General features: G+C 42.1%; 1 protein-coding gene across 4 annotated transcripts in view; it reads left to right on the top strand.

Annotated features, from left to right (window-relative positions):
* The first annotated feature begins 582 nt into the window (after positions 1-582).
* TMEM87B (transmembrane protein 87B) overlaps positions 583-21,291 on the top strand; it is a 48,164-nt gene continuing 27,455 nt past the window's right edge. Inside the window, exons 1-8 of one of the 4 annotated variants that reach the window (XM_056567204.1) lie at positions 584-1,067; positions 5,679-5,838; positions 9,973-10,033; positions 11,325-11,416; positions 16,151-16,246; positions 18,509-18,544; positions 18,804-18,827; positions 20,506-20,602. In XM_056567204.1, coding sequence (XP_056423179.1) covers positions 11,351-11,416; positions 16,151-16,246; positions 18,509-18,544; positions 18,804-18,827; positions 20,506-20,602 — 319 coding nt within the window. In that variant the 5' untranslated portion in view covers positions 584-1,067; positions 5,679-5,838; positions 9,973-10,033; positions 11,325-11,350. Of the gene's footprint in view, positions 1,068-5,678; positions 5,839-9,972; positions 10,034-11,324; positions 11,417-16,150; positions 16,247-18,508; positions 18,545-18,803; positions 18,828-20,505; positions 20,603-21,291 lie in introns of all 4 variants that reach the window. The other 3 variants (XM_056567201.1, XM_056567205.1, XM_056567202.1) reach the window with 3 other exon arrangements.

The following is a 21,291-nucleotide window of genomic DNA, read 5'->3' as shown; positions in this document are numbered from 1 at the left end:
CGCATACGGTTCGCATACGGTTTTCCAACCGGAGGCAAAAACGTGGTCGACAGCGTTTTTGCCTACGGTTGAAAAATCGGCAAAACCGTATCCGAGGCAAAACGGATGCAACCGTACACAACATTTGGAATACGGTTTACAATGCATTCTCTATGCATACGGTTTCGGATACGGTCGTATACGTTTTTTTGCGGAAAACCGTATACGGTTACCATATTTGAAAAACGTGGTGTGAACCCAGCCGTAGGCAGACAATACTAGAGAAAGAGGGGCTAGGGAAAACCCAAAAGCCCCAGGCTGTCAATACTAAAAAAAAAGGGGGGGCCTGCAGCGAAGCTCAGAACAGGACCCCGCCACAAGTCTAACCTACTTATAGGGGGGGTGGGAGGGTCTATTCCTTTACTTTTTAGGTTGTCAATAAATTTCCACCGGTCCTAACCAGTCCACGGGGGCGGAATACCCCATCTGTGCCACTGGTTAGGACGTAAGGGAAGCTCTGTCTATGAGAACGTTAGCGTTTTTGTCACGTGGCAGCCGCAGGCCCCGCCCCCACAGCGCTCGGGACGTCATCGTCATCCGCCTTATCATACACTGGAGAGCTCACAGCTGAGTCGTCCCCTGTACAGGCGCCATATATGTAGTGGTCACCAGGCAGACTTATAAGGACTTGGTCTCCAGAAACATGGCCGTCACTAAGTCGCACTTGGGACATTTCCTTTATATCTGTAGATAGCATTTCCTTCCCCAGGAGATGTATGTAAACCTTAACCTAAACTGTGTGTACAATGTGGCCATGACCAAGGGGCGTTTAGGAAGTGGTTCTCCTCCTCCTCCAGGTACAGCCGTGATGTCACAGCCGGCCAGGTGAGCAGGCTCCGGGTTGGTGCGGAGCAGCCTCCAAGCCTCATTCCTGAGGAGGAGAAGTAAGAAGAGCAGGCGCCGCTATCAATATGGTGGCCGCCCACCTCTCCCGCCGTCTTCCCCTGGTTGCTGTGTGCCTGTGGCTGGGCCTGTGTGCGGTGGACGCGGTACCAGAGCAGGGCGTCTGGAGTGTCCCGATCTGTAATGTGAGTGCAGACACTTCTTATCAATGTTCGATCACATCTGAGGAGGGAGAGAGGGCTTGTGACCCCGGGGGGGGGGGGGGGGGGGGCGCGTCACGTGACCGCAGCTGTCACTCCTGACACCAGTTCAGACGTGTACGGTTATCATCTGAAGATGTTCAACTAGACTGACAGGGTGCTGAGACTTGTAGTCCCACAGCGTGCCCTGCCACTACTATAACTTCTGACTGAGATAATGTTCTGCCTCCTTAAGTGCCCCCATACCAGAGCCATAGTAACTCTGTACACCCAGCCTTGTAGTCACCTACCGTGTGTGTTTATATATTATAGTCACCTACCTTGTGTGTTTATATATTATAGTCACCTACCTTGTGTGTTTTTATATATTATAGTCACCTACCTTGTGTGTTTTATATATTATAGTCACCTACCTTGTGTGTTTTATATATTATAGTCACCTACCTTGTGTGTTTTATATATTATAGTCACCTACCTTGTGTGTTTTATATATTATAGTCACCTACCTTGTGTGTTTTATATATTATAGTCACCTACCTTGTGTGTTTTATATATTATAGTCACCTACCTTGTGTGTTTTATATATTATAGTCCCCTACCGTGTGTGTTTTATATATTATAGTCACCTACCTTGTGTGTTTATATATTATAGTCCCCTACCGTGTGTGTTTTATATATTATAGTCACCTACCGTGTGTGTTTTATATATTATAGTCACCTACCGTGTGTGTTTTATATATTATAGTCACCTACCGTGTGTGTTTTATATATTATAGTCACCTACCGTGTGTGTTTTATATATTATAGTCACCTACCGTGTGTGTTTTATATATTATAGTCACCTACCGTGTGTGTTTTATATATTATAGTCCCCTACCGTGTGTGTTTTATATATTATAGTCACCTACCTTGTGTGTTTTATATATTATAGTCACCTACCGTGTGTGTTATGATACTACCATGTGCACTGATCTCTCTCATGGATAGCCTGAGGGACATAGCTGAACTTCACTGATATTGGAAACTGTGTCTTTTGGTAGACAGTATGGCACTGAGTTGTCAGATGGTGGCCTTCTTTGTCATACAGAAGGGTACCTATAGTGGGTACTCTGCCTGGCATGAAGGATGTTGGTGTCGTGGAAACACGTATCAGTATTACTTTTTCTTGGTGTTGTAGATCTTGCGGTAGCACGGTACATAAGTGATTGCCAAACTCTGGACCTCCAGATGTTGCAAAACCCAAACCTGCAGAATGCCCGCACAGCCAACATCTGGAGGTCCACAGGTTACATCTTCTATTGCAGTGGTCTTCAACCTGCGGACCTCCAGATGTTGCAAAACTACAACTCCCAGCATGCCTGGACAGCCAACGGCTGTCCAGGCATGCTGGGAGTTGTAGTTTTGCAACATCTGGAGGTCTGCAGGTTGGGGACCACTGTTCTATTGTATATATGTGTGGGTGTGTGCATCTTCTGACCTGTGATGTAAAGGGGTATAGAGCAGATACATCTGTCAGTGATCAGTAAGGATCATAGTTCATGGACTCCCACCGAAAATCTCTACAGATCTAGTCTACAGAGCACATAACCATTAAATAGATTTCATGTGTCGGTGCGAGACAGGACGGATAAAAGTAACCCTAGCAGCCCTGACCCAGTGTTATAGTGTCTCCGCACACGCCATACTTGCTTCATTCTTGCACTCAAGCAGAGATTTTAGACAAAGCTGTATGGCTCCCAAATGCCTAGAATAGTGTTCCCAAAGGCTCCGTGGGCTTGCAGAGAACTGTGGGGGAGGTTTATCGAAAAAGTCAACCAGTTGCCCATAGCAACCAATCAGATCTTTTCTTTATTTCTTAAAAAGGCCTCTGAAAAATGTAAGAAGCGATCTGATTGGTTGCTATAGGCAACTACACCGCTATTCCTCAGCAGGGGTTTTGATAAATCTCCCCCTTGTGTCACTAACATTACTATTTTTGGGTTCTGAATACTGTGGCTATGCCATAAATGTCTATGGCCCTATGCTAAGGGCACATTTCTGTGAGGGGATCGGGTGTAGTCACACATTTCCGTATGGCACAGACCATGGCTGTAATGTTAGGGGGTGCCATCCAGGCCTCCAAAATCCTGTCACACTGACTGAGCATGACACAGGTCAGTCTGAACAGGAAGAACATGTTACGTTGCTCTTAGCATGGGTGCTCCAAGCCAACATATTTACTATCTACAATAGGTTCCTGGCAGTGGATACGGATAGTGGCTAGGGCTGCACGGTATGGGGGAAAATGTGCAATTGTGATTATGGGCCTAAATATTGCAATATCGATATGCAATATAATAAATGGTTAAATCCCACCATTTCATGTCCAATCACCTCCCTTTCACAACTATCCACACATTTTATGCCCACTGCCCATTTCACATCTCATCCATTTAATTTAATTTCTATCTCCCCCTGTCCCATTCTCCCCTAATGGTCACATCTTCCCCCTATGTCACATTCCCCTCCCCTGTCACAATCTTCCTGTCACATTCCCCCCGTCACAATCTTCCTGTCACATTCTCCCCCCCCCCGTCACTTTTTGTACTGCAGCAATACACTAGGTTTCCTGGGCGGTTTTCAAATCACCAACCTAGTGTGTTTACTGCTGAAAAAGATCTTTCCCGATCAGCCAATCACTGGCTTGACACGTGACACCACTGCAGCCAGTGATTGGCTGAAAAGGGAAAGGTCCTACTGTTTCTACGGAGAAGAGATGAGACACCGGACCGCACGGAGGGAAACAGCATCTGCAGGGAACTGGAGTAGGTGAGCAGAAGGTTTTTTTTTTTTTTTATTTATTTATTTTTTTTTTATTTATTTTTTTTTTTTTTCTCCCTGCGCCCTTTTACTTAGCTCAGTGTTTTTCTACCAGGGTGCCTTCAACTGTTGTGAGACTACTACTCCCAGCATGCCCGGGCAGCCTTTGCCCATCCGGGAATGCTGGGAGTTTTAGTTGTGCAACAATTGGAGGCACCCTGGTTGGGAAACACTGACTTTTAGTATTTAAATTTTAGTTTTTGCCTGCTCTGGCCGACCCCTGCTCGCAGCAGTACACGTGAGCCAGCCAGGGCAGATAATCGCATGTTTTCCCGGGCGGCCGTATCACTATATCGCAAAAATCGTGATTCGATTGCTTTTGCGATATATCGTGCAGCCCTAATAGTGGCCATATTAATTTACTACAGTGATTATGTTAAAGTGTACCTGTCATATCCCACAAAAAAAATGACTGAGTACCTAATCCTGATCATATACATATACAGTACAGGATTTTATATAATTTTATGTGTCTCGCACCTATATTTCTCTTACAAATTCCTTCTGTTTCTCACTTCGTTTGTCATCCTGTGCTTTGGAGGAGTGGTGTCCCCGCTCTGCATGACTTGGCTTCCACACTGAGTCTAAGCAGTGCTGGGTCTCTTCATTCTCTCTGCTGCCGTCTGATAGGACAGGAGTGAGCGCAGAGGAGTGACAGCCCCACCCTCACTTACTGGACTTTGGAGCTTGTCCTTCAGCTGGGACAAAGATGATGCTGCAGCCGGACATGATTATGTTCTGGATGGTATTGGGACTAGGGATGAGCGAAGTTACAGTACTTCAATTCTGCACGAACCTCACAGCTCCGCAGTTGCTGACTTTAACCTGTATAAATGAGTTCAGCTTTCAGGTGCTCCGGTGGGCTGGAAAAGATGGATACAGTCCTAGGAGAGAGTCTCCAGCCCACCTGAGCACCTGAAAGCTGAACTAATTTATACAGGTTAAAGTCAGCAACTGCGGAGCTGTGAAGTTCATGCAGAGTCGAAGTACTGTAACTTCACTCATCTCTAATTGGGACCTCTAGCGTTGTTTATTAGAAGCCATGCTTTCTATGAAAAAGGAAATATCATTATTCTTATGAAATATATTAGAAAGGTTAATGTTTTGCCAGGATGTGTAACATATAAAAAAAAGTGCATCTGTCAATGTATTTATATTACAATGTATTTTTATATATTTTTTTCTGTCCCGGAGAACCATTATAAAGTTACTGTCAAGTTTTGATCAGTCGGGTGTCCCACAACTCCCCTACAGAGCACTGCTCTCCTTCTGCCCCTCGCTGCAGAGGACATGCTCCATAGGCCTTGACGTGTCAAAAGTTATCAATAACCGTGATGCATTAACATGAAATAAAATGTTGCGGAACTTTGCAAATGCTGTGAATGAACATTTTTCTTTCAATGTCTTGTTGTATTCTTTTTGTATACATAGCTGCTTTCCATAGTCCTTAACATTTAGCTCCATTTTACGACCGGCCTTGTGGTGTTGCGCTGTCATTTTGTTTATGTGAATGGCCAAGGCAGCAAGGTGTAGTTAAAGGGGCACTTTCTTGTACTGACATGACGGGGATTAAGTGTCTGATCGGGGTTGGTCCAAACACTGCAAACATCCCCCTTCCCCCAACCAATCCCCATACACAACATGAGCACAGCAGTTTGGAAAGAAATTATCTCTGTTTTCCCATTCCTGGATAACCCCTTTTTTAAGATTTTTTTTCGCTGTGCATATATCCTTTAGGGCATCGTCTTGTCTTGGCACCCTTTCTCAGGCTAGTAGAAGTCTGTATCTGAACCAAATGGGAAAAATTGTAGGCTGACAAGCTGGGCCAACAGAGCTCTACGTAATAAAACATCAGCATCAGCTGCAGTAGATACAGGACGCACATATACACAGTCATGTAAGTCACCAATGGGGCGCTGACTCTTCTATTACTCTGGATATTTAGACAGATATATCAAAACCTGTTCAAAGGAAAAGTTGACCACTTGCCCATGGCAACCAATGAGATTTTTTTTTTTTTTTTACTTTTAAAAAAGGCTCAGAAAAAAAAAATCTGGTTGCTATGGACAACAAATGTCCTTTTTTTTTTTTTTTCCTCTTTTTTTTTTCCTCTTTTTTTTTTTTTTCTTCCTCTTTTTGATAAATCTCCCTCAATGACTTGTGGAACTGAGGCATCCTAAACAGACAGCCATACCTTGTATTGACAAAAGTACTGCCTGTAACTATTACATATTCTAATTTAGGAGTCTTCTGTTCCGTTTGATTTATAGTGTGTACACAACCTAGAGAAACTGGTTTTCTGGAGTGATCCATGTTCTAGCATTTTGAAAGGGAACTGTTGACAATTTTGTTCCCTAATATAAGGGGCTCTAGATCACCTCTTTACTTCAAAGTAAGGTTTATGTAGGGCTGGGCGGTATACCGGTTCATACCGAAATTTTAGTGCTGCACGATATGAATTTTAACCCAATACCGGTTTGGCCCCTCCCCCTCGGGAATGAATTAATTATCAGCCCAGCGCTACTACTCACATATGTCACCCGCAAGCGCTGCCCTCCTGGTCCTCCGGTTTGTTGCGGCCGCTAGCGCTGACCAGTGTTCTTCAACCTCCAGATGTTGCAAAACTACAACTCCCAGCATACCCGGACAGCCGTTGGCTGTCCGGGTATGCTGGGAGTTGTAGTTTTGCAACATCTGGAGGTCCGCAGATTGTAAACCACTGCTCTATACTGTATCCCTATACCCGGGCTGCAAAAGGTAAACAAAATAAACTTTTTAACTCACCTTCCCCCATCGGTCCGGACCTACTTCACAGGGAATGGAACGTCGGATAGCAGTCAGCTTATCACCGGCCGCAGCGATGTTCCGCCTCGACCGGTCATAGGATGAGTCCACTGTCATGTAAGAAGCCGGGGGAGGGGGGGGGGGGGGTATAGGAATACCGTTCTATACCGTGGAACCGCCATAAGTTACAAAAATACCGTGATACACATATTTGGTCATACCGCCCAGCCCTAGGTTTATGTAGCCATAAAGGAACACGACTCTAGATACACCTGGTTTATTCTACATTTACTATGCCCATAGATGTCACCTTTGCTCTCTCTCACTGTGATAAGGAGCAAATACTTAAAGTACTTTCACAAGTGTTGGTAGTAGTCCCTTCAAAAGCTACATGTGTTTTTTTTTTTTTTTTTTTTTTTTTTGTGTCTAATAGGGTCTATTACAGTTACAGTTCTAAACCTATTTCTTTGGAGAACTGTTTGGAACGTAAAAAAATTTGATTGTTCAATGATGTTGTTTTCCAAATTGAAGTCAAGTTATACCTGCTTGGCATGCTGCCCAGTTGGAGTTCTTCTGCAGGTGCTGAAGGGCACAGATTTATGATACCATTGTTTCAGGTTGTGTTATACATGAACATAAGTATATGAAAAACAGCAATCTTCTTGTTGCCTTGAAGGAGACATCTCGGCAAAGAGATTTTTAGCAGGGATCGACCGATTATCGGTATGGCCGATATTATCGGCCGATAATCCCGATTTTGGGCATTATCGATATCGGCAATTACCTTGCCGATAAGCCGATAATGCCCCGCACCGCGACCGCCCCCCCCGACCCGCCGCACTGCGACCGCCCCCCCGACCCACCGCACCGCGTCGCACCCCCCCCGTAGTGCTGGGCGGTATACCGGTATGGATTTTTGCCCATACCGCTATACTAGTCGGGCCCCACCCTCCGAGTCAATAAAAAAAAAATTAAACTTACCCGTAATGGGGGTGGTCCGGGCCATCCATCCTTCCTGTAGTGTCCGGCGGCATTTTGGGTGGAGGGTGAACCGGTCCGGGCTGTCCTTCTCCGGGGGTCATCTTCTCCACTCCGGGCAGGCTCTGGCCTAGTACGCTGCATAGGCGCTGCGCAGCGGCGTCTATGCTGCATTACTAGGCCGGAGCCTGCCCGGAGTGGAGAAGATGACCCCCGGAGAAGGACAGCCCGGACCAGTTCACCCTCCACCCGGAATGCCGCCGGACACTACAGGAAGGAAGGATGGCCCGGACCACCCTGACAGGTAGGGGGAGAGAAGCGGGTGGTGGTGGCGTGGCGGCGGCGGCCTATGGCACCGCAAAAGCCACTGCAGTGCATTGATTTAAAGCGCCCGCTTTAAATCAATGATCTGCAGCGGAGTCGCGGGGGGATAAATAGCCAATAACTTATACCGGAATATCGGTAGAAGTTATTGGCTATCGGCCCTAACCTCCACCGATTATCGGTATCGGCCCTAAAAAAACGATATCGGTCGATCCCTAATTTTTAGATATCCTAACTACGTGCAAGAAGGTCACATTGGTGAAGGCTGTGATCTTGCACCACCACTGATTTGCACAGTGAAAGGTCTCTCTAGGTTTATTTTAAACCTTACCAAATGCTTAGGACAAAAGCAATGTCCACTTTTTAAAGGGAATCTGTCAGCTCTATATCATGCTTAGAGCCGCAGACATAGGCAGATAGCTGACAACACAAGTGATACCTCTCTCTTAGCTGATGGCTGTTTACAGAGTTATAATATCATGTTTTCCTTAAAGGGGTATTCCAGACAAAACCTTTTTTTTTATATATATCAACTGGCTCCGGAAAGTTAAACATATTTGTAAATTACTTCTATTAAAAAATCTTAATCCTTCCAATAGTTATTAGCTTCTGAAGTTTTCTGTCTAACTGCTCAATGATGATGTCCCGGGACGTGAGTCATCAGAGAGCAGTTAGACAGAAAACAACAACTCAACTTCAGAAGCTAATAACTATTGGAAGGATTAAGATTTTTTAATCGAAGTAATTTACAAATCTGTTTAAATTTCCGGAGCCAGTTGATATATAAAAAAATTTTGGCCTGGAATACCCCTTTTAAAGGTGAACTAAAACAAAAGTCAGACATCGCTCCATAGTGTGATACCGTTGTTGCACAAAGAATAACTCAGGTGGATATCGCGCTTACCGCAATAAGTTACACTCCACCAAGTGCAACAATGGATCCAAGCGTAAAATGAAGGTATGGTATCAGCAGCCACTCCACATCTCGTAAGGTATAGCAACAGTAGAACTCCAAAGTGTGGACGGGACACGGGCGCTCAACAACCAGGTAGTAGGACAAAAGCGTTTATTCACCCATAATGCAACGCGTTTCACAGCACAGCTGCTTCATCAGCATTTAAAGCTTAAAGGGGTACTTTGCTGGAACACACTTTTATTTCTTTTTTATTTTTATTTTTTAAATCAACTGATGCCAGAAAGTTAAACAGATTTGTAAATGTGCCTGTGCTATAAGCCCTTACTTCTACTGTGTAATAAAGGGGATCCTATATGTTCATAAGCTCAGCATAGACTGGGTCCACAATGGGGGGCAACTTCTGATGTATACCAAACTTGATTCTGCCCTCCACAATGATGTGCTGTGCAACAGCATTGAGCATTTTCTCCAGAAATGTACTTGTCCTTTTAGGGTGCGTTCACACTGAGGAATTCACAAGGAATAATTTGTTAGGAAATTGTTGCCTTCTGTCATTTTATCCATCGAGCAGAATTCAAGCAGAATTTCCATGCCGAAATGAAGAGGAATGAAGGATGAGGTTATTTAATTCAACTTTTCTGAATTTCTGAATTCTGCTTGATTTCTGCTCAAACGATGTCTGGCAGATTTTTTTTTTTACAATTTACTTCTATTGGATTCCGCTCGCGGATTCCGCTTGCAGAATGTACATGTTCGTTCCTCAAGCGGAAAGGGATTCAGCGTCGGAATTCTGCTAGCAGAATTTCCGCAGTGTGAACAGGACAGCGGAAAAAACATTTAAAGTCAATGGGCAGAGGAGATGTGCATTAATTTTGAGCGGAGAATTCAAGAGGAATTACTCGAGTAAATTCCTCTTGAATTACTCGGTGTGAACGGGCTCTTATACAGATGCACCTGTGTTCTACAACATGTGCAGATAAGTAACACCCTTATGTACTTTCATAAAATCCTGTCTTTTTATTCTTCCAGGAGGACAAGCCTCTCCTATTCAGAAAGATATTGTTTAACAATACAAAAATACATCTGAAACGTAAGTCCCGCTCATTTTGTGCCTTTTTAGGTTGTCATGAGTTTATGGTTCTGCTTTCTCCACTGATGCTGCCGAGTAACTTCTGCTTTTTTACTGTAGACAGAGACCTTTTATAGTGATATAGGATTAATGGCAGCTCTCCAAATTCATTCAGCTTTATTAGCCCAAATGCAACATTTCAGCTGTCAGCTTTGGGCCTTTTGTAAGGGTCGGGCAATCTTTTGTTGCAAAATGAAACGTTGCATTTTGTCTGAACCCCACCAGTGTTATGCTCTGCTATGTCATGCTGCTCCCCTGTGTACTATTAGGAAGCAGCCTGATTTAAAAGGGTACTCCACTGGGATACATTTTTTTTTTTTTTTTTTTAAATCAGCTGGTGCCAGAAAGCTAAACAGATTTGTAAATTACCTCTATTAAAAAATCTTAATCCTTCCAGTACTTAGCAGCTGCTAGATGCTCTACAGGAAGTTCTTTTCTTTTTGAATTTCCTTTCTGTCTTACCACAGTGCTCACCGCTGACACCTCTGTCCATTTTAGGAGCTGTCCAGAGTAGGAGCAAATCCCCATAACAAACCTATTCTGCTCTGGACAGATCTGTCAGCAGAGAGCACTGTGGTCAGACAGAAAGGAAATTCAAAAAGAAAAGAACTTCCTGTGGAGCATATAGCAGCTGTTAAGTACTAGAAGGATTAAGATTTTTTTTTTTTTTTATAATAGTGATTTACAAATCTATTTAACTTTCTAGCACCAGCTGATTTAAAAAAAAAATAGTTTTCCGGGAGAGTACCCCTTTAAGGTGGCACCATAGAGCTGCTTTACATATCCTTTATCCCAGAATTCCCAGCGGAACATTAATGGAATTGAAGTCTCCACCTTCCCTTTCATCCAGTTGTAGGAACACAGGAGATTTATAAAAACCTGTGCAGAGGAAAAGTTGTGCAGTTGTCCATAGCAACCAATTGGATTGCTTTTTAATTATTCAGAGGCCTGCAGTTGCTATGGGAAACTGCACCACTTTTCCTCTGCACAGGTCTTTGTACATCTCCCCTATTATTAGGCTCTGTCCACATTTCTTTCAGAGGCAATCAAATTTATTGGAAAGAATAGTGAGGCAGTAATTTACATATACAAATCGAATTAATTATTCAAAACAATTGACCGTAATAGAATACCAATATAGACGTTATAAGCTGTTGGTATGTGTGGAAAGCCTTATCTTTGTTGCAGGATTAAATTATCTATATTTCACTAAAAGCATTATTTTTATGTTTCTTAACTTTTTTTTTAACAGTTGAAAAAGTAGAATGCACAGGTTCTATGAAGATTACTGTGGATTGGTCTCTGAAATATCATAAGTGTTATAATGAATTTACTACCTTTGAAGTAAGTATTTTTAAATTGCATGCAATGTCACTGAAGTCAATAAAGTGACCTCCAGCATCAATATTGGGAGATAATTACATGTAATTATGTGACCTTTTGCCACATTTCAGGCTTCAAACATAAATATATAAAACTGTAGTTTTTTGTTAAGAATCAACAACAAGTGGGACACAATCATGAAGTGGAACGAAATTTATTGGATATTTCAAACTTTAACAAATAAAAACTGAAAAATTAGGCGTGCAAAATGATTCAGCCCCTTTACTTTCAGTGCAGCAAACTCTCTCTCTCCAGAAGTTCAGTGAGATTTCCCAAGCTTTAAACATCCCAAGGAGCACTGTGCAAGCGATAATATTGAAATGGAAGGAGTATCAGACCACTGCAAATCTATGAAGACCTGGCCGTCCCTCTAAACTTTCAGCTCATACAAGAAGTGTGATCAGAGATTCAGCCAAGAGGCCCATGATCACTCTGGATGAACTGCAGAGATCTACAGCTGAGGTCGGAGACTCTGTCCATAGGACAACAATCAGTCGTATACTGCACAAATCTGGCCTTTATGGAAGAGTGGCATATCTTAAAGATATCCATAAAAAGTGTTGTTTAAAGTTTGCCACAAGCCACCTGGGAGACGCACCAAACATGTGGAAGAAGGTGCTCTGGTCAGATGAAACCAAAATCGAACTTTTTGGCAACAATGCAAAACGTTATGTTTGGCATAAAAGCAACACAGCTCATCACCCTGAACACACCATCCCCACTGTCAAACATGGTAGTGGCAGTATCATGGTTTGGGTCTGCTTTTCTTCAGTAGGGACAGGGAAGATGGTTAAAATTGATGGGAAGATGGATGGAGCCAAATACAGGACCATTCTGGAAGAAAACCTGATGGAGTCTGCAAAAGACCTGAGACTGGGACGGAGATTTGTCTTCCCACAAGAGAATGATCCAAAACATAAATCAAAATCTACAATGGAATGGTTCACAAATAAACATATCCAGGTGTTAGAATGGCCAAGTCAAAGTCTGGACCTGAATCCAATCGAGAATCTGTGGAAAGAACTGGAAACTGCTGTTCACAAACGCTCTCCATCCAACCTCACTGAGTGCGAGCTGTTTTGCAAGGAGGAATGGGCAAAAATTTGATGAGCAAAACTGATAGAGGCATATCACAAGCGACTAACAGCTGTAATCGCAGCAAGGTGGCGCTACAAAGTATTAACTTTAGGGGGCTGAATAATTTTTGCACGCCCAATTTTTCAGTTATTTATTAGTTAAAAAAGTTTGAAATATCCAATAAATTTTGTTAAATTTCATGATTGTGTCCCACTTGTTGATTCTTCACAAAAAATTACAGTTTTATATCTTTATGTTTGAAGCCTGAAATGTGGCAAAAGGTCGAAAAATTCAAGAGGGCCGAATACTTTCAATATGCACTGTATATAGTGCCACCTGTCTTTGTGAAGCTGCAAATTTAAAGGAGTTGTCCAAAGAAAAGGTTTTTCAGGGAGGGGTAAAAAAATGTCTCTTGCCTTCCTTGATCCTGTGCCACAGCTGGTAGAAGAGAGCTCCATTCCCCGCTGTCTTCTGCTTTTAGTTTTGGGGATGTGATGTCACAGGACTGCTCATCCAATCAGTGGCTGCAGCCATAGTCTAGCGTAAATGCTGCCACCAGTTTTACAGCCCAGTGTAAAAGCTGCCTCCAGGTAGTCCTCAGCCTAGTGTAAATGTTGCCTCTGGTTAGTCTAGTATACACACTCCCTCCAGTTGGTCGATAGCTCAGTGTACACGCTGCTAAAGGTCAATCTACAATTTAGAATTTTCCTATCCATGGTGACGGAAAATTTTGATTTTAATAGACACAAGACGCGACTATTATGCTTTTAACTTCTTTTACTGAACTCAGCAGCAAATAGGTACTGTATGTATTAGAGAATTTTTTTTTACATATAAAGTGCAAAAACGTAATATCTAGGATGCAACCTAGTGTGCTGTAATATCGCAACAACCAATCAGTCCCCAGCGTATGTCATATAGGTAACTGTCACCCTGGTAACTTCCTTCTTTGCTGTGAACTGGTATAGGAAATAGAATTGGGATAGGAAAATTCTGAATTTTAAGGCAAGACATTTGCTAGTTTAAAGCTAGGCATATATAAGAAACATAAAATAAAGTATAATATACATTAATATGAAATTATAATAGAATCCTAGAGACATGGGATTCAGGTTTAAAATAAAAGGTTTTAAAAGTAGAATAAGAGGACCAATTGGCAGCTTTCAATAAATCAGAGAGAGAAGCGCCTGATTGGAAGAGTTTCGTAGAAACGGCTCCTGGTAGAATGAGCGCCAAACTTGGAGATATCAATGCCAGCCATATCCATAGTTTGTCTAACCCATCTAGGGAGTGTGTGTATTGGAACTAAACCAAAAAAAGGAGGGGAAAAAAAGCAAATTGGACATAATGTCACACCAAACTCCAAAAATGGGCTGGACAAAATTGGCAACCTTTCAAAATTGTGGATAAATAAGATTGTTTCAAGCATGTGATGCTCCTTTAAACTCACCTGGGGCAAACAGGTGTGGGCAATATAAAAAATCACACCTGAAAGCAGATTAAAAGGAGAGAAGTTCACTTAGTCTTTGCATTGTGTCCCAGTTTTACCTGCACGAGGTGCGCACTGGTCTTTTGTCTTTGTGTATCTACACTAAGCATGGACAACAGAAAGAGAAGAGAACTGTCTGAGGACTTGAGAACCAAAATTGTGGAAAAATATCAACAATCTCAATGTTACAAGTCCATCTCCAGAAATCTAGATTTGCCTTTGTCCACAGTGCACAACATTATCAAGAAGTTTGCAACCCATGGCGCTGTAGCTAATCTCCCTGGGCATGGACGGAAGAGAAAAATTGATGAAAGGTGTCAACGCAGGATAGTCCGGATGGTGGATAAGCAGCCCCAAACAATTTCCAAAGAGATTCAAGCTGTCCTGCAGGCTCAGGGAGCATCAGTGTCAGTGCGAACTATCCGTCGACATTTAAATGAAATGAAATGCTATGACAGGCGACACAGGAGGACCCCACTGCTGTCACAGAGACATTAAAAAAAGCAAGACTACATTTTGCCATAATCCTTCTGGAAAAACGTCTTGTGGACAGATGAGACCAAGATAGAGCTTTTTGGTAAAGCACATGATTCTACTGTTTACTGAAAATGGAATGAGGCCTACAAAGAAAAGAACACAGTACCTACAGTGAAATATGGTGGAGGTTCAATGATGTTTTGGGGTTATTTTGCTGCCTCTGGCACACGGTGCCTTGAATGTGTGCAAGGCATCATGAAATCTGAGGATTACCAACGGATTTTGGGTCGCATTGTACAGCCCAGTGTGAGAAAGCTGGGTTTGTGTCAGAGATCTTGGGTCTTCCAGCAGGACAATGACCCCAAACATATGTCAAAAAGCACCCAGAAATGGATGATAACAAAGCTCTGGAGAGTTCTGAAGTGGCCAGCAATGAGTCCAGATCTAAATCCCATTGAACACCTGTGGAGAGATCTTACAATTTCTGTTGGTAAAGGCACCCTTCCAATAAGAGAGACCTGGAGCAGTTTACAAAGGAAGAGTGGTCCAACATTCCGGCTGAGAGGTGTAAGAAGCTTATTGATGGTTATAGGAAGCGACTGATTTCAGTTATTTTTTCCAAAGGGTGTGCAACCAAATATTAAGTTAAGGGTGCCAATAATTTTGTCCAGACCATTTTTGGAGTTTGATGTGACATTATGTCCAATGTGCTTTTTTTTCCTCCCTTTTTTGGTTTAGTTCCAATACACACAAAGGGAATAAACATGTGTATAGAAAAACATGTGTTACTGCAATCCTTTTCTGTGAGAAATACTTAATTTTCTTGAGAAATTGAAGGCGTGCCAACACTTATGCACTTATGTCCACGACTGTATATATGTGTGTGTATGTGTAATAAATATATATATATATATATATATATATATATATATATTAATATATAATATATAATTTTTTTTTATATTGTACTAGAAATATCCCGACAGGAAGTTTAAGGTCTTTCATTGTCAGTGTGGTGTTTGTCTTAGCATCTCCCCAAGATGACTCCTCATGCTCTGCTGTGATGTCCCCACCACTGACCAGCCCTTCAGTCTAGATCCCCCATCTTCCTGTCATTTATACTTGTACATCTAGATCTTTATTGGGACATGTAGGGAAGAATGAGATGTGTTTATACCATGCTGCCTTGTCCTAAAGAGAAAAACAGAGCTAATTTATTCCAAAAAACAGCAGCACACCTGTCCCCTCAGGTTGTTTGTGGTATTAAAACTTATTCATCTCAATGGAACTGAGCTGCAGTTCCACATACAACCTGAGGACAGATGTGGTGCTGTTTTTATAGTTAAGAAATCTGCGGTGTTTATCTACTGCTGAATAATCACTTTAAGATTGACCACCATGTAGTTGATCATATCCCAAATCACATGTATTAATCCACCATCAGCATGCCAGACTGAACTGACTGAGCAGGGCCATCTTAAAATGTAGAAAATAACATGTGTAGATCTAAGTCAGTGTTTCCCAACCAGGGTGCCTCCAGCTGTTGCAAAACTACAACTCCCTGCATGCCCGTCTGGGCATGCTGGGAGTTTGGCAACAGCTGGAGGCACCCTGGTTGGGAAACACTGATCTAAGTGACCTTTCTTTTATAGGAACTGCAAATGAGTTACCAGAATGTTTTTTCTGAGAAGGAGAACTCTAAAACGTTTGATTGTACAAAGGACATCCAAATCATCTATCTGCCTAATGTAAGTCTTCTCTACATCTCTACCTTTGTTGGCCAGCACATTTAGTCTGTATTTTTCTCCCATGATGCAATACGGATCAAATATTGAACACTAATGGATTCCTCTGTATTTTAATCTCTATCCTTAGAAGTCACTAGGAATTTGCAAATCACAAAATGCATGAAGATAGTGTTTGCTGTATCTTTTAAATGTGTGCATGTTTTATACCATATTTATCGGGGTATACCACGCACCGGCCTATAACACGCACCCTCATTTTACCAAGGATATTTGGGTAAAAAAAGTTTTTTACCCAAATATCCATGGTAAAATGAGGGTGCGTGTGTGCGCGTGTATACCCGATACATCCCCAGGAAAGGCAGGGGGAGAGAGTCAGGGGCACAGAACGGGTAGCGGCGCCGATAGCCAGGGGGACAGAAGGGCCGGCAGCAGGGCTCTAGACCCCAGGAAAGGCAGGGGGAGAGAAGCGGGCAGCGATGGCCTCTCTCCCCCTGCCTTTCCTGGGGGTGTATCGGCGTATAAAAATTTTAGCCTAAAAAGTGCGTGTTATACGCCGATAAATACGGTACTTCATTAAAAAAGCACCATAGATTAACATTAGCTCTATATTATGTGCAACACAAAAAGAGAAACACAGCCGCACATCCACAATTTGTAATTTGATCTACTTGCTTCTCAGCATCATTTCAAAAACTAACAGGTTGTTAGTATACATTTTGATCAAAAAGTACAAGCCCACTCGCCACGTCTCTGGCGGCCATTGTTTCTGTGATGCTTTGTCTGTGGGGTGGCCCAGAGCCAGGGGCTTGGTCGGGCAGTAGTGGGGCTGCCTGGCCACCGGGTCGCTCCCCCCGTTGGGCATGGGGTCTCTGAGGCAGTGGTCGCCGCCGGGGGCTACACCAGTGTCAGATTAGGGACCCACTCTAATTAGGTGGCCTTGACGTGGCGAGTGGGCTTTTACTTTTTGATCAAAATGTATACTAACAACCTGTTAGTTTTTGAAATGATGCTGAGAAGCAAGTAGATCAAATTACAAATTGTGGATGTGCGGCTGTGTTTCTCTTTTTGTGTTGCACATTAGCTCTATATTAGTCTGCAAAAAAAATTGTTGAAATGCAGATAAAGTTTGTTCATATGAAAGCAGCCTTACGTAGATTCAGCTTTTCTAGCTCCACATGAATATTGGTACTAAATATATAGTAGAAAGTAAACATTATCAGTCTACTATGTCTGTACATTATATACATACTATACTGCTCAAAAAAAAATAAAGGGAACACTTAAACAACACAAAGTAATTCCAAGTCAATCATACTGTGCACCCAGGAAGCACACATGCTGTTGTGCAAATGGAACAGACAACAGGTGGAAATTAGCAAGATACCCCCCCCCCCCTGCAGGGGTTCTGCAGTTGGTGACCACAGACCACTTCACACTTCCTATGCTTCCTGCCTGATCTTTTGGTCACCTTTTAATGCTGGCGGTGCTTTCACTCTAGTGGTAGCATGAGACAGAGTCTACAACCCACACAAGTGGCTCAGGTAGTTCAGCTCCTCCAGGATGGCACATCAGTGCGAGCTGTGGCAGGAAGATTTGTTGGGTCTGTCAGTGTAGTGTCCAGAGCATGGAGGCGCTACCAGGAGGCAGGCCAGTATATCAGGAGATGTGGAGGAGGCCGTAGGAGAGCAACAACCCAGCAGCAGGACCGCTATCTCCACCTTTGTGCAAGGTGGAGCACTGCCAGAGCCCTGCAAAATGACCTCCAGCAGGCCACAAATGGGCAGGTGTCAACTCAAACTAGGGATCGACCGATATCCGTTTTTTAGGGCCGATACCGATAATTGGTGGAGGTTAGGGCCGATAGCCAATAACTTATACCGATGTTCCGGTATAAGTTATCGGCTATTTATCCCCCCCTTGACACCGCTGCAGGTCATTGATTTAAAGCGGGCGCTTTAAATCAATGCACTGCAGTGGCTTTTGCGGTGCCATAGACCGCCGCCGCCACCACCCACTTCTCTCCCCTACCTGTCAGTGTGGTCCTGGCCATCCATCCTTCCTTCCTGTAGTGTCCGGCGGCATTCCGGGTGGAGGGTGCACCGGTCCGGGCTGTCCTTCTTCTCCGGGGTCCTCTTCTCCGCTTCGGCCTAGTAGCGCAGCATAGATGCCGCTGCGCAGTGACGCCCGGGTTATTTTTTGAGCATATTTAAATTTCAATGCATCATTTTTTTTTTTTTTTTTTTTTTTTTTTTTCTTTAACAGGAAAAGCTTTACCCTTCACAGCAAACTCAGACTCAGGTAGGATATTCTATTGTAAGGACAACAAATATAAATAATCGTCAAGCTCATTTATACTCTTAATGGTTATGGACACCACCGACAAAGAAAAAATCTTTATTTTTTTTATCTATTAATAGTTGGAAAAAAAAATTTCAAATCAACTGTTGCCAAAAAGTCAAACAGATTTGTGAATTGTTTCTATTAAAAATCTTAATTTAAAGCGATAAATGAAGAAGTAAAGAATCTTCTCTTTTTTTTTTTTTTTTTTTTTTTTTAGAAACTCAGTCCTTCCAATTCAAAGGTAAGATTCTGAAATTCTGTGTACAAAATTTGATTATTTGAAGAGACTTATTAAAGGAGTTTGCATACATTTATCAGCTACCCACAAGATAAACAATAAGTGTGTGACTACTGAAGGTCCGACCACTGGGTCCCCCCCGAAATACAAGTATAAGGGTCCCTGAGTTCACTGTGTAAATGATGTGACAATATAACCGTTACTTAATTCAATGTCTATGTGACCAGCCTCTATAGCAGAGTGTAGTTTTTAAGTATATATCATCTATCAAGTCACGCCATTTTGATACATTTTGGCAGAAATTGTGTTAATTTTACGATAAAATAAACTGGTGGTTTATATAACCCTGTTGAGAAGTCTTTATACTTTCCATTATGTTCATAGCTGAAGTTTGCCTAAGGTAAACTTGCAGAAATTTTTCGATTTAGAATAATCCTATAAATGACAATCCTTTGACTGAGCCTCTATTTACTGCAGAAGAAACTGGGGAACAAAGCCCCTTCTTTTTAGATGCTCTGCAATAAATGCAGAGAATAAAGCCATTACCTTTTTGGCTGCGCTGCAGTGATCACAGGATCAGTATGCTCATACCTGGCTGTGGGGAGTTACTAAGCATTTGTCCACCAGTTATGGAGCACATCGTGTGGACATTTTGCACACTAGATGGAGCCATAACTTTTTAATTAAACGTTATAAATCTTTAGTTGATCTTTTTTTTAACTGCATTTAAAGGGCCAACACTGTTTTAACTCTTCTGATCTATGCAATTTGACATTTAATGGTACACGGTATCACAGCTCTCAAGAGACCCTTGCTTTAGATAGTTATAAAAACATACTTTTATTGATATTCATTAAAATTATAGATTCCACACATGAAAAAGATATATAATAATAAATAAACCCTTGACATTTATGATGAATACCTATATAAGAGCAATGCATATATAACATCGAGGGAGTGAGTAAGACCAAGAGTAGGTACTTGTTCCCATAGGTACAAAGGGGGTTGCTCAAGACCTCTCACATCCAGCAACAAAAACCCCTATTGGTAGACAGTGCCACCAAGTAAAAAGAAGGAAAGATACTCACTACAAGACTCCCTTGATGTTATATATGCATTGCTGTCTTATAGGTATATAGGTATTCATGATAGGTGTCAAGGGTTTATTATTATTATTATTATTATGTATCCTCTTAAAGAAAAAGAAGGCTTCCTGGCACAACCATTAGAGAACAGTTCAGACTGGTGTAAAAATTCAAAACCTTCAGTCTGCGCTTCAGGTAACGCGTCTGATTTCGGTGGTGCTACTCGTGCGTTCAACAAGGATTATGCAATTACTCCATAAAGACAGAAAAAAACAGAGCACTCACCACTTTGTAGTTGCAGACAGGTGCCTCTTTATTTTTCACATGCGATTAGCGACAGATGAAGATAGGGGCAGAGGACAAGATGATGTGCAGGGGGTTCTCAGGTGATCACACAGGGCAACGACCGTATCGCGCTGTTGCGCTTCCTCGGGCCCCTGGCCAATAAAAGTATGTATTAACCAAGGATCTCTTGAGAGCTGTGGTACCATATTATACTTGCGTCTCTTGGTGTATATACCTAATATTCCTGCTTTTATTACATTTAATGGTACACCCCAAGATTAATTCTTTAATAATCTTTAATCTTTCAGCCACATGATATTGCGTCCCAAACTCATAAAGATGGACCCTTTGTGTTTGCAGTCCAGGTATCTTCAGAACCAAAGGATTCAAAATGGAGTTTAACAGGTATCAAGTGAAACTGAATGCTTGATCAGTGCTCAATGGAACATAGCATCTTCTTTTATATATACACTAGCGGAATACCCGGCGTTGCCCGGTTTTTCCTTCCTAATCCTTGTTGGGGAGGAAAATAAACAAAGGAGGAAACTTTTGGCTTCATTTCCTGTCCTCATATTGTTGTCATGTCCCGTCCGCCAATATGTGTACCAGGTATTGAAATATCTCCAGCCCTACGGAAGTTATGTGGGAACATATATATTTCCCATTGACTTGTAGGGACTTTAACCCCTTAAGGACTAATGCAAATAAACCTGTACGCCCCTGAAAGACCAGGCCTGTTTTTTCAAATCAGGGATGTCTGTCTTTATTAGAGAATAACTCTGGTAACGTTTTGCCAATCACAATAATTCTGACATTGTTTTTTGTCACAAGTTGTCCTTCATGTACATAGTAAAAGTAAGCCGATATCATTTGTATTTTTTTTTTTTACAATGCAAAAAATCATGAAATTTTTACAAAAAATTAAGATTTTTTGCTATTTTAACACTAATTGGTTGCATATATTTATACTTACTGACCAAATAGTTTATGAAACTTATACTCTCAGATGTCTACTTTATTTTGACGTCATTTTTTAGTTTTTAATTAACATTTTAAATTAGTTAGAAGCCTAACAATTTAACTTGAAATTTAGA

Source organism: Hyla sarda, chromosome 3, assembly GCF_029499605.1.
Source record: "Hyla sarda isolate aHylSar1 chromosome 3, aHylSar1.hap1, whole genome shotgun sequence".
Lineage (NCBI taxonomy): Eukaryota > Metazoa > Chordata > Amphibia > Anura > Hylidae > Hyla > Hyla sarda.
The sequence above is the reverse complement of the archived record's forward strand: the minus strand, read 5'-3'. Positions and strand labels throughout refer to the sequence as shown.